The 13,994-nt window shown below is 36.4% G+C and overlaps 1 protein-coding gene across 11 annotated transcripts in view; it reads left to right on the plus strand.

Moving 5' to 3' along the window:
* The window catches only part of frya (furry homolog a (Drosophila)), a 132,409-nt gene that overhangs the window by 17,468 nt on the left and 100,947 nt on the right, over positions 1 to 13,994 (plus strand). For 5 of the 11 annotated variants that reach the window (XR_012390916.1, XM_021466457.3, XM_068213762.2 and 2 more), the window contains exon 1: positions 1,389 to 1,725. The exons of 3 other annotated variants lie outside the window; for them this stretch is intronic. Coding sequence is in view for 6 of the 8 variants with exons in the window: in XM_021466457.3 (XP_021322132.1) it covers positions 1,557 to 1,725 (169 nt within the window). In the remaining 2 variants the exon portion in view is untranslated. Of the gene's footprint in view, positions 1 to 1,388; positions 1,726 to 11,049; positions 11,245 to 13,994 lie in introns of those variants that run through there. 3 more of the 11 variants (XR_012390917.1, XM_009291815.4, XM_005157371.5) reach the window with 1 other exon arrangement.

Raw genomic sequence — 13,994 nt, forward strand, 5'->3', positions numbered from 1 at the left:
CCCAGACATGTAACGCAGTGCCCGCGCCCATCATCCGAGGACAGGAAACCACCGCATCCAGAAACGCACAGTCGGAGCGCCGTCCTGATAAGGACGTGCTGCACGACTGTGTTGCTCTTTCTGTGAAGTTTGCAACTTTATACGCACCGCTCTGGAGGACCGGACCCAAAGAACGCCAGACAAGGGAGAAACCCAGCTCGACTGTCTGCCACTGCGTGTACACACTCTGGACCGGGAGAATGCTCTCGTTCGCTCAGAATCGCTGGTCACAGCAGGAGGAACCCTCATCGACTCGATCAGAAAGTCTCTGAAGCGAAAAGGATAGCGTCTGCTGGCGCCAGGTGAGCTTATATACTCAGTTGATTGCATATGCCGCTCACCTGCGCAGGCTTGCGCTGCCAATTCATTCTTAATTGGCCCGTTCAATACTCTTTCAGACGAGTAGCTTCTGAACCGAACCTCCCAATGCGTGGATTTTACAAATCAAATCCACTTATAGTGCTGAAGTTCCCCCCGAAGGGGAACCATTTTTATACCATATACATGTTTTTATAAATTTATTAAATATCATATTGATACATTAGGCATTTTGGTAACCTTTTGGATTTGTGCTCAAAACTAGTTCAATTTAGTTCCAAAAAAGTAGGCCCATAATATTTTGATAAAATAAAACATTTCAGGCAGTTTGTCTCTATTTTTTTACCCTAAACATTGTACAGTCTTTTTGGGATGAGATGTAATTCTTTGTGACTTTACATTAGTGTAATTATACTTTTACTATTTCATACAATTTCAGTTGCGTTCAGAACTTTCACATGTTGATGATAAAAAAAAATAGGGGGGGTTAAGGGGGGCGCAAAACTTGAAATCGCATACCCCTCAGTAAATGTGCAGTTGCGCCTCTGGGTTTCAGTTACCGTAAGTTTTTGGGTTTTACAGTGTATGATTGACAAATGCTAAACAAGTATCGTTCATTCTTATTTGTAAACACATTACCTAATGGAACCTTATTTTAAAGTGTGACCAATTAACAGTCTCAAGTGCTTCCTCAATGCCATTGGGGTGTGGGGATTCCTCTCGAAAACTTGAGACGTGCAAAGATTTGAGATATCTTTGGGGATTTCCACCCTCCTCATTATCACAGGATAAGGACTAAATGACTGGGACCGGCGGAAGTGGCTTGTTTGTGATAGGAAGAGCTGCCCACTTCAGCATTTCCCTGAGTCTCTTTCCCTTTCTTTTTCTCCATCCTTCTTTTCCTTTCGCATTCGGTCACTGGGCGGCACAGTAACCCTACACCTGCCTGCTCACATACGTTCTACTGTAACTGGCTGAACTGCTTTGACAAGTGCGTGAAGGGGGTTAAAACACACTTGCAGCGTAGAGCCGGGCTCCTATCTGGCTGCATCTCTCCACAGACACACACCCATGCTTTAAGAAACAGCCCAGACTCTGTGCTCTGAGAGAGGGAAGAGAAGGAGAGTAAACAAACTGAAAAATCACAAGTTCAATGCTGCCACTGTGGAAAGCCTGACCCAAACTGGGCTACTCGCCAAATGGAGATACAGTCATACAGCGAGCGCAGCTACAGTGAGCTGAATGAAGAGAATGATGGAATTGAAGTGGTGAGCATGGCCAGCGTACCTGAAGACTTGATGCTGAGCGGGGACTTTCGTGGGAAGTTCAAGAAGATCCGCTACAGGAAAAGGGCCTCTATTCTGTCATGTAGGTGCTTGTGTTTTTTGTTGTTATTGTTGTCAGTGTCTGATGGGAAATTTGAGATTGAGAGGTTGTGGTGGTCTGAAGACGTAACTTCATACGTCTGTTTGCCAGCCGTGTGTGAAATGCCTCAGTGTCTGTTGGTATTTATTGGTTCAGTCAAGAATGTGCTGTCATGTTTGTTAAAATAGGCTGTTTGATTTGGGTTTATGAATGCTTACAGAAGCCAACACGAAACCTGCAAATTGCTGTAGTGTGGTGAAATGTGAGGAAAAAATGCGTGTCAGAGTTTTTTGATATATTAACCTCATTATGATTAATGGTTTTTGGATTACTCTGGGTTATGCTGCATCATATTTATTTATCTGCTGTGACTTCACTGTAAAAAACAAATTAATTTACTTAAAAATAGGGTAAGTCTGTTGCTTTGAAAGCAATTAGTTAACTAAAAAATGTGAGCAAACCTGTTGCCTTAAAATTATTGATTAAACGAATGTGCTTTTTAAAAGAAGTTACAGTAAGTCAACAACAGTTCCCAGTTACAATGGTTTACTCAGTTTTTAAGTAAAGCAACTAATCTCTTTGTTCTGATGTGTAAATAATCTGAGATTTAAACAGTTTTAATTCTTTGAAAAGATTAAAAAAAAAAAAAAACAAATTACACCATTGTTCATGTATGATGTAGATCATTTGTCGTATTTTTGCACATTTTATTTTCAAAAATATAAAACAACAATATTGTGATACATTTTTTGATTAAAAATTTAATTAGATTTTAAAAAAATAATTGTATAGCTAAATAAACGTTTCTGCCAAAAATATCTACTTGAAGCAGTTTTGTTTTGTGAACATTTATTTATTTATTTATTTATTTATTTATTTATTTATTTATTTATTTATTTATTTATTTATTTATTTATTCATTCAGTCATTTATTTATTTATTTATTTATTTATTCATTCATTTATCATTTTATTTATTCATTTTTGTTTAGTCATTTATTTATTTGTTTATTTATTTATTCATTCATTCATTATTTTATCCGGTTATTTATTTATTTATTTATTTATTTATTTATTTATTTATTTATTTATTTATTCATTCATTTATTCTTTTATTCAGTCGTTTATTTATTTGTTCATTTAGTCATTTATTTATTTTTCATTTATTCTTTTATTATTCTATTTAGTCATTTATTTATTTATTCATTCATTTATTTTTATTTAGTCATTTATTAATTTATTTATTCATTCATTCATTTATTTTTTATTTTTTCATTCATTCATTTATTTTTTATTCAGTCATTTATTTATTTTTTAATCATTCATGTATTATTTTATTCAGTCATTTAATTATTTATTTATTCATTCATTTTTTTATTCAGTCGTTTATTTAGTTATTACTTTAAGCATTTATTATTTTATTCAGTCTTTTATTTATAAATTTTTTCATTCATTTATTTTGTAGAAATTTTGTAAATTATTTTTAGTTGTGAAACAGCATTTTGGCAGCAACATAGGATCATCCTGAAAACATAGCTCTATATACATTTCTGGAGATCACAAATTATGTAGCCAAAAGTAAATATTTACTTTACTTTCTTTCTTTATTTTTCTGGATTTCTTTTTAAAACAGTCAGTTGGGTTTAGGGAAGTGGATAGGCGAGTCAATCGGTGCTTTTGAAAACACTATTGATTGGGTTTAGGGAAAGAGGAGGGTGGCTCAGTCAATCCGTCAGTCAGTCGACAGCTGCCTCTGGTGGATTTTTACGAGAACAGCAAGCATTAATGGCACTTGTGAGAGAAATTTGTGATGTCAAAAAGCACACACAGCGGCCTCTGGTGGATTCGCGAAAACAAAAACGGCAAAAAAACGGACCTCCTGTAACGTATTGGCTATCTCCATAAATGTATAAAGAGGTATGTTTTAGAATGAGCCTGGGCAGAAATTATCCAAAATGGATTAAATCATTTATTTCTTTAAAAATATCTTAGTCTTGATTCTGTCGTTACAACATAAAAGACATGAACTAAAACTCAAGGATTTTGATTCCTGTTCCCAGTTCAGCATTTAACTCAAATTTCTGGACCAATAATATAATTTGTAATAGACCTTATAAAGTTATTTTAAATGCAAAGCAGAAGTGTTTTCCTAGTATCAGACTATTTGGACTCCAAGGTATCTATCATGCTTGTTTAATGTGATAAAACAGAGTGTAAATTGCAGAAGACACAAAAACCTCTTATATTCAGGATAGATACAGAAAATGATACTTAAGCTTTGTGTGGATTAGTCTTTGTGTGTGTGTTTCTGTGAAAGAGTCTAAAAAGGAGGATAAGGAGTGTAAGGGGAGAAAGAGGGGCCAGAGGGTGAAGAGAGGGAAAACCAGCGCAGGGAGGAAAAGCTGATAGAAAAAAGGAGGAGTGTAGAGCTGGTACTGATATCCACAGTGACGCCTGCATCAGTGAGACATGCCTCACATTCCATCACTTTATCAGAGCTTGAAAATGCTTTTAATAGGCTCTTAATGGGACTCAACCTGCCGAACAACCTGCTCCCACTCTCACTGATGGCTCAAGACTAAATATTTACACTATCTCTAAGAGATGACCTGCCAATGAATGCCTGTGATGAGATTACTGATTTTGTTTTTGAGGCAATCAGATAGTTTTTGAGGTTTAGAATACATCATTCATTCATTTTGTTGTCAGCTTAATCGCTTTATTAATCCGAGGTCGCCACAGCGGAATGAACCGCCAACATATCCAGCAAGTTTTTTATGTAGCGGATGCTCTTTCAGCTGCAACCCATCTCTGGGAAACATCCACACACACATTCACACACACTCATACACTACGGACTATTTAGCCTACCCAGTTCACCTGAACCGCATGTCTTTTGACTGTGGGGGAAACCGGAGCACCCGGAGGAAACCCATGCAAAGGCAGGGAGAACATGCAAACTCCACACAGAAACGCCAAGTGAGCCGAGGTTCGAACCAGCGAACCAGCGACCTTCTTGCTGTGAGGCGACAGAACTACCTACTGTGCCACTGCCTCGCCCTTGAATACATAAAAACTTACTTATTATTATTATTATTATTATTTTTATTTTTATTTTTATTTTTTTACCACTTTTGTTCCTTTTGTGTGATTGGCTTACCGGCCACTTTATTAGGTACACCTGTTCAACTGCTTGTTAACACAAATTTCTAATCAGCCAATCACATTGCAGCAACTTAATGCATTAAGGCATGTAGAGGTGATGAACAAGACGATCTGTTGCTGTTCAAACCGAGCATCAAAATGGGGAAGAAATCGGGTTTAAGTGACTTTGAACATGCCATTCGAGATTCAGATGATAGGGTCAGAATTTGACATCAACAACATGGATCCATCCTGGCTTGTATCAACGGTTCAGGCTGCTGGTGGTGTGATGGTGTGGGGGATATTTTCTTGGCACACTTTAGACTCATTAGTACCAATTGAGCATCGTGTCAATGCCACAGCCTACCTGAGTATTGTTGTTGACTATGTCCATCCCTTTATGACCACAGTGTATCCATCTTCTGATGACTACCTCCAGCAGGATAAAGCACCTTGTCACAACATGACAATAAGTTCACTGTTCTCAAATGGCCTCCACAGTCATCAGTCTCAATCCAATAGAGCACCTTTGGGATGTGGTGGAACGGGAGATTCACATCATGGATGTGCAGCCGACAAATCTGCAGCAACTGCGTGATGCTATCATGTCAATATGGACCAAAGTCACTGAGAAATATTTCCAGTACCTTGTTGAATCTATGCCATGAAGGATTAAGGCAAAAAGGGGTCCAACCCAGTATTCCTTAGGTGTACCTAATACAGTGGTGAGGTTATCATATTTAAGTTTTTATATATTTAAAAACTTTACTATTTTTAATAATATATTATAGAGTTTTCAAATACATAATTTTTTTCTTTTTATTTATTATATTTTTGATCATTTTTAATTTTTTAATAATTTTTTTTAACCACTTACGTCCTTTTAGTGTGATTGTCTTGAGTCATTTTTCAATACATTTCTTTGAGTTTTAATAGCTTGTGCTTTTTAGCATTTTACGTTTTTGGACATTTCGACCCATCACGCCGTCCATTTGCGCTGTGTGGTGTTAATGGTCTGGTTGAAAGGTTGAGAGATAGTTCAGCCAGCGTATTATGTAATAATCTGTCTGAGAGCCCCTTGCTGTGCCAAGTCCAATCGCATAACGTGACCAGCTCTGATCTGTGTTGGGTTATATTACTAGGGTGAGATTATCTGCTGAGTTTACATTTGAAGTAAATTAATGCTCAATTGCCAGATGTCAGGGTGATGGATAAATCCAGACTTTATCATCATGATAACCGTTGCAGCAATGTCCATAAACAAAAACAAGGAAACTGAATCCCTCGTGCCATGGATAGGCAAATTGTAGTCACGAAAATATGTGACACTGTTGACTCGGCTTGTAGTGCCAGAACTGGGTATTTGCATATGAAAAAGCTGTACTAAAAACTGTTTAATCATGTTAACATGAATGGAAACACTTTACATCTTTCTGTTTAATCTCAAGTATGTGTCTTATTATCCTTGCAGTTGTTTTAAGTGGTGTTTAAGTAGACTGTTGTAAAATGGTTAGTCTGTTTAAAAGGTAAAATTCTATCATTATTTTCCAGTCCCCTCGCAATAAAAAAAAAAAGGATTTTGTGCATCTTCAGAACTCAAATGAGGATATTTTGAATGCAATTTGAGAGATTTCTGTGCCTCTTTGATGCTATATTTAAGGAAACCATTGATGGTTCAAATGTAAAGTAAATCCATATTTCTGATACAAAGTGAGCAGTTTAAAGGTCCTGTGAAATGCCACTGGTTTTAAAATAGGATCTTAAAATAATTGTGTAAGTGCAATTATGTTTTGTTGTTGTATGTGAGTTTCTGTCTGAAGACACTTTTCTAACCCCTGTGTTGATAGACAAAACAGTTGATTGAATTGAATCGAATACTTATCTGAAACATGAAGAGAGTGTGTTTCCTAGAGTGGCAATAAAAAGGCAGCCAATAGCATTTTGTTTTTATCACAGCTCTGCCAGTGAGAGTGGTTGAGATCAAGCACATCAAATGAAAAGCAAATGAGAAGCATCTTAAAGGGGGTGGGGCATGTCAGATACAATTGCATTTAATTGGTCAAGATTTAATGAGAATGAGTATGAGGTGCTGACGTAACAAATTGTTGATCCATTTAGGCGGAAGTGACAAACTAAAAGCTTTGGATAGCAGGTCAATATCTTCTAAACACTAATTTGTCACTGTTTTGTAGCACACTAGCATATACATCTCCTTAAAACTAACATACTGCAACTAACATTTTAACATGAGACCTTTAATGTAATTCTTTTGAAAAACATGATCGCCTCAAATGATTAACAAATTTTATTTAGGGTTTTTTTTCCACATGTAGACATTGATCAAACTTGGGGTAATCAATTAGGTTTATTCTTGTGTGTTACATCAGCATTTTTAAGGTTCCGCAAAATCCAATGAGATTTGTTTTGTGTGTCAAAGAGGTGCAAGGAGGTAGGAGTTTTTCGATAAATATTAATAAAAGCCTAAATGAAGACATTCATGCATTTTCTTTTCGGCTTAGTCCCTTTATTCATCAGGGGTTGCCACAGCAGAATGAACCGCCAACTTATCAGGCATATGTTTTGCACAGTGGATGCCCTTCCAGCCGCAACCCATCACTGGAAAACATCCATACACAGTCATTCACACTCATATGCAATGGACAGTTTAGCTTATTCAATTCATCTATATCACATGTCTTTGGACTTGTGGGGGAAAGCGGAGCACACATAGGAAACCCACGCTAACATGGGGAGAACATGCAAACTCCACACAGAATCACCAACTGATAACGATGGGGCTTATATATATATATATATATATATATATATATATATATATATATATATATATATATAAAATATGTTTATATGCATTATATATATAAAATATGTTTGTGTTTGGAGAAATATGAGCAAATGATCACAGAATTTGGTGACTTGCTTGACATTACATTTTCACATGTTCATAATATTTACTTATTACAGTGAGTACAAATATTGGCTATTAACCCTTGAGGTATAAATAAAATCAAAACTAACCAAACGGTTTGGTTAGCTCACATTTTTTATTTTGTGGTGAACAATTCATCTGCGCATGTTATTAAGAAAAAAATGTTTGCCTGTGTAATTTATAATTAATATCTGAAAATGCACCTCCTGTTTGTTTTCAATTAAAGTCTCAGATTACGTCTGCCTGAAATATTGGGCAGGCCTAACATACTAACAACAAACAGAAGTGTGATGAGGAGGTGTCTGAGTTGTAAACAAGCTGTAAAAATAAGTGTAACCTTGCATAATTTTCTTTTGTTTGACCTAATCATTTAAATTTTTAGCTTCCATCGTGCTAGCTGTCATATTTTTAAGAATAATTTTTAAAAGTAATTGTTCTCTTTAAATCACAAATGGTCAACTCTAAATAGAGTGTGAGCATTATGTAATTAAGGCCAAGTTCTTGACATCAGAGGGATAGAGAGGAGCATGATGGGATTATGGAGTGACTCAGGATGTGCAGGGCTTGCCAGCAAATCAGCTGCATGTGTCCTCAATGCAGAATCTCAAATAGTCCCTTGTTTACATTGTAGATAGTATAAAGACCTGACCAACCCCAGTTATACAGAATGGCTAGGCTGGTCCACCATGCTGAAATTGCACGTGTGTTTGTGCAGGAAGCAGATTTTTGCTTACTAAAAAGTGATCTTGTTTACCTGTGCATTGATTACACCTGTGTTTGTGCTGCGTTTGACCTTCGGTGTCTTCTTATGAGCTTCTGACTTTATCCTTCAGCGAAGAAATTAGGAAAATACTGAGTTAAAAAGGGTTTGCGTTTATACAATGTCCTTCTAAATTGCTTTGTTTATGCTTTAACTCCAAAGTTTACTGACACTTTTGATAAAGTGGGACTTTAACTAGATTCAAGCCAAATTCAGCAAGTAGGCATGCATGGCATGATAACTAGTTTCAGAGTTTACCGCGGTTTAGGAAAGTCAAGGTTTTAAAACCGCTAACATTTTCTGTTATACCGTTTCTAAGGTATATGTATGGAATGAAACCAAAGCATGTGCCATTTTTAAATAAACAGCCGAAAGATTACACAATACACACACACACACACACATATATATATATATATATATATATATATACCAGATATACCAGAGGGGGCGAGGCAGTGGCGCAGTAGGTAGTTCTGTCGCCTCACAGCAAGAAGGTCACTGGGTCGCTTGTTTGAGCCTTGGCTCAGTTGGCGTTTATGTGTGGAGTTTGCATGTTCTCCCTGCCTTCGCGTGGGTTTCCTCCGGGTGCTCCAGTTTCCCCCACAGTCCAAAGACATGTGGTACAGGTGAATTGGGTGCGCTAAATTGTCCATAGTGTATGAGTGTGTGTGTGAATGTGTGTGTGGATGTTTCCCAGAGATGGGTTGCGGCTGGAAGGGCATCCGCTGCGTAAAAACTTGCTAGATAAGTTGGCGGTTCATTCTGCTGTGGCGACCCCGGATTAAGACAAAGTCGACAAGAAAATGAATGAATGAATGAATATATACCAGAGCTTCAACAAACCTTGTCGTCATTTCGATGAACAGCCACAAAGACAAGAAGAAGAGCAGAATCTGCCCTGTGCTCCGTAGTTCTTTACAAGACCGTCTAAAGGTTGATTTACAGTATACTAATAACAATGATTACTGCTAAGTGCATGTGCACCTCACGAAAAGTACAAAGCTTTTATATTTGATGCGTTCGCTGTTGAGATATTCTTTAAAACAACAGGGGGTGGTCTAAAGAAACCCACCGCTAAGTGAGATGGATAAACAGGGAAGTAGGAAGACCCGTACAGCTTTCCTCGAGCGAGAATGATGTCGACTTATGTCGATGTTGGTACCCTTTTGACAGTGGAAACACAAGCTTAATAAAGGTGACCCATACCGATCCGTACCATACTGTACAGGACTATTATAAAATATTTTCTTTCATATATAATTAAATGTCATTTATTTCTGTGATGTCAAAGCTGATTTGTTTGGCTCCTGTACACTGTAAGAAATGCTGTGTTCCACACAATAGGGGTACATGCAGAGGTGTGCAGAAGGACTTTTAATTTTGCATATACAAAAAAGTAACAAAATTGGTGCGTTTAAGGTCTGACAACTAAATGAATGCTCAAGTCTATTTAACTGATTGTATTTTAATTACGTTACAACATCATTGCTTTTAAGGGAGCCGTATACAATAAAGAAAGTCACATTACCCGTTCACCGGAAGTTTATCGGCAAGGGAAGAAACACTAGCCTTGCATATGCCCTATTCCTTCATGTTGTTCACAACACAAATCGATTGTTAACTTAACCGTTTTTGCAAATTTAAGTAGATTGAACATAAAACAATTAAGTAGTCCCAAAATAAACTTAAGAATTGTGTTGTTTCAACTCATTTTAAAAGTTTGACCAAGCTGCAAACATTTGAGCTTTTTTGATGGTTCAGTGTCACATGATCTTTCAAAAATTATTCTAAATAGCTAATTTGACTAGTAGCTTGAAATAATTGATTAAAATAATTGCAAAAGTGACATAAAGCTCATCATTTGACCATTATCCTAATCATCCTCATCATTTGTTTTCAAATACCACATGGTTTCACAATTAGCATCTAATGCCATGAGATTAAAGTTTTTTTTTTAAGTGTCAAATATATCCATGTTTTCGGGCACCTGTGCAGTAATATCAGTCTAACATTTTAATTTCAATTTCATCTCATGTTATCGCTTACTTCTTAATACCACCGTCTGAAACATGTGCATGTACCATATAAAAACAAGTAGAAGAAAAAGGGTTGCTTCTGTCTCATCAACTTCAGCTTCTTCCTTGTCTGTATACATCAGGATACTACTAACCTAGCAGATTCTGCTTTCGTGACTATTCTCACACACTCAGGCCGAGGAGGACCGTCAGGATAGTCTCTCTCTCTCTCGCTCTCTCTTGGGATGCATGCAAACAGAGGTTATAATTAACCACGCGGGGCTAAGAGGATTTCTCCTGCTCTCCCCTGCACTGCTCGAAGCCTCCGACACAGGGTTATTTAAAGTGAACCTGCCTAGAGAGAGCAAGGGAGAGAGGGGAGGGTGGGCTGAACACACATTGGGAGAGAGAGAGAGAAAGAGAGCTTAGCGAATCTGTGGCGCTCTGTTCTGGCTCAGTCTGTGGCTGCAACATCTCTGTTTCGCATCACTTTCCAATAGCAGCTGATTCCACCTGCCTGCTCAGGCGGGAGGTGGAAATAAACGGGACTACAGCATCCTCTGACTAACCGGCCTGCAGAAATGGCCAGCCAGCAGGACTCAGGTTTCTTTGAGATCAGCATCAAGTCCCTGTTGAAGTCCTGGAGCAGCAGTAAGTATCTTGGCGCTCTGAGCTGCGGGATTGCAGCCAATGTTTGGCAGGACGCATCCAGACTTAGTTTGCATGTGAGAAGAAGGCGAGTTTGGTGCTTTGGTGCACATGTCATGGTGCTCTTTTGTTTGGTATTCTGGGGATTCGATTGAGCCAGAGTAATATGAACTTTGGTTTTGGTATTTTTGTTTGGATGTGGCCGATACTCATGAGTTAGATTGCAGAAATCTCGTTCTGCTTATTTTACAAAGCTTTCTGTGTGTACACTGTAAAATATTCAGGCAGCTTCAAAGATTTATTATTTAGTGACTATAGTTTTATAGGTTTATATAGTGACTATAGTTTTATAGGTTTAATTAATTGTTCATTTAAATTCATTTTTCAAAATATCAGTTAGATTTAATTTGTCGTGATTTAAAATCAGGGTTTTTCCACCAAATATTGATTTCTTAACTCTTCTTAAGTTAAAATGTGTTGCCTAAAATGAATATTAACTTGTCTGAAAACATTGCGATCAGTACTTGTAATCAGTAGTTTATAGAATAATAAAAGATGGTTTGCTTTAACTATATTTTTATGTATTATTTATACTATATATTTTTATAATTTTGATGTATCATTTATACTACACTGTAAAAAAAATCTGTTATTTAAAACTCCATAAAAAACATAAAATATAGGTTGTTAAATTACAGAAAATTAACAGATATTTAAATTTATAGAAATTTCTGTAGTTTACAGTACGTTATTTTATTATAGATTTCTGTGATCAGTAACGACGAATCTGTAAATTTCTGTAACAACAGTTCATTGAATTTTTTTCCCGGCACCCCAGCTGCTGGAAATAAACCTTAAAATGACAGATTTTTTTTTACAGTGTATATTTACTATATAACTATAGAATAAATCACAAACACACACAGTGATGATAGGTTTTAGCTTGAATGACATCCGATAACCGTTGTACCTTGAAAACGGTTATCATACCATGCATGCGTAGTATATTATATAAGGGAGCTTTATTGAGAAGTTATACCTCAAATTAATTCTATTGATATAAACCTTCTTTTTTGGCCTATACCTCAGCTTCCAAAAAAATAAAGAATATTTCCTGAGCTTCTTTTGTATTTGTACTATATTTGTGTCTAAGCAAACATACATGCTTTCTTATTGAAGCACAAGAGTTTTTGTTCATCTTAGATATTTCTTACTATTTTGATATATTCAATATTTGCCTTTTTTACATCGTAGCACACACAAGTTTGAATAAAAAGTACAAGACATTTCCCAAAATATAATTACACAAGGGTGAATTTTCCTCTTGGCTGAACTGTCCTTTTAAGGACAAAGTGTTCTAGCGCTGTATATTAGTAATGTAAATGAAGACAGAGCTCTTCAAACATATTTCCCATTGACATCTGATGCCATAACAGTAACTAGGTGTATCAAAAATGTTATCTATTGCATAATGTTATGTCAACACTACTTTTAGTACAGAACGGACTGTTTGTTATGTGTTTGTTTTGAATGAAGCGGTGGATGTGGCTGAAATTTTTGTCTATAAGTGTTGCTTAGAGCTGTATTGCTTTGTAATCCCTGTCCTGATGTTCTGGTACTATGCTCCCTAGAGCAGTGTGCATCAGGTGCCTGTTCTCACCAGCTAGACCCACCAATCAGGTCTGAGGGATGGTCAGCACTCAGCCAATCAGATTGCAGCAACAGTGGCAGTGGATTTTGTACTGTTTTGTGATAACTTGGAAATTTCTCTCATTACAAATCGGTGTAGGTTTACTTTAAGGGTGGGTTCACAATTGTATTTTGGTTTTCTTAGTTTAAATAATAAAAAAATAAATAAAAAGCACTGAAAAGGCACATGAAGCACAGGACAGTTTCTGTTGATTAACTTATGGGTTTGACTAAGAAGTTAATAATTGTGTAAGAAGTTAATAATTGTTTAATACTTTCATAATTGTGTCTTTTTTTTATACAGCTGATCAGAATAGCAAACATATAGTTTTTGTGATTGAAATTCAGGGTTATTCCACTCAACATTAATGCCTGTAACTCTTCTGAAATTAAAATGTAGGTGTGTTGCCTAAAAATGAGTATAAACTTTGTATCTTGTCATCAGTAGTTTACAGAATTTAAAATGAGAGTTTTCAAATGAGCTTAAAAGGAGTTACATTTAGGAGTTTTACTTCAAATTAATGTTCTTGATTTAAACTTCCTATTTTTAAAATAAGTTAATAAATAGGTTAAAATAAATCACAGTTGCTGCTAAAATATTAAACGGGGTGGTCCAATATGATATCATATTTTAAACTTTAGTTGAAGTGTAATGTAGCTGTGTGAAAATCTCTGACTGTAAAATGCTTAAAGTTCAATGCAAAGGAAGAGATTGGCTTTTACAGAGTTAGCTTAGCAAAGCCTACAGTGAACAAAGTTTAGGGACTACAAAAAAATACATTTGCGCTAGTGAGATCACAAGGAGATCTCCAGTTTCCCGCCTTCACCAAGCGCACACACCCTGCTGTAATGCAGCGAAGGGGCATGGCCAGAGGCACTGTAATGTTATAGCAGAGAAAGCTAAAATACTGTCCAAATGCTGCTATTTCCACAGAGCTTCACCTGTTTCTGTATTTGGACACAAAGAGAGAAGTGCTTACAATTTAATTTTAATTATGTTCCAGAGAATTATAAAAATTATATAGCTAGCATTTGACAAAGGACAGCTTCCTGAATCTCTTTCA

The sequence above is a fragment of the Danio rerio genome, chromosome 15 (assembly GCF_049306965.1).
Source record: "Danio rerio strain Tuebingen ecotype United States chromosome 15, GRCz12tu, whole genome shotgun sequence".
NCBI classification, from domain to species: Eukaryota; Metazoa; Chordata; class Actinopteri; order Cypriniformes; family Danionidae; genus Danio; species Danio rerio.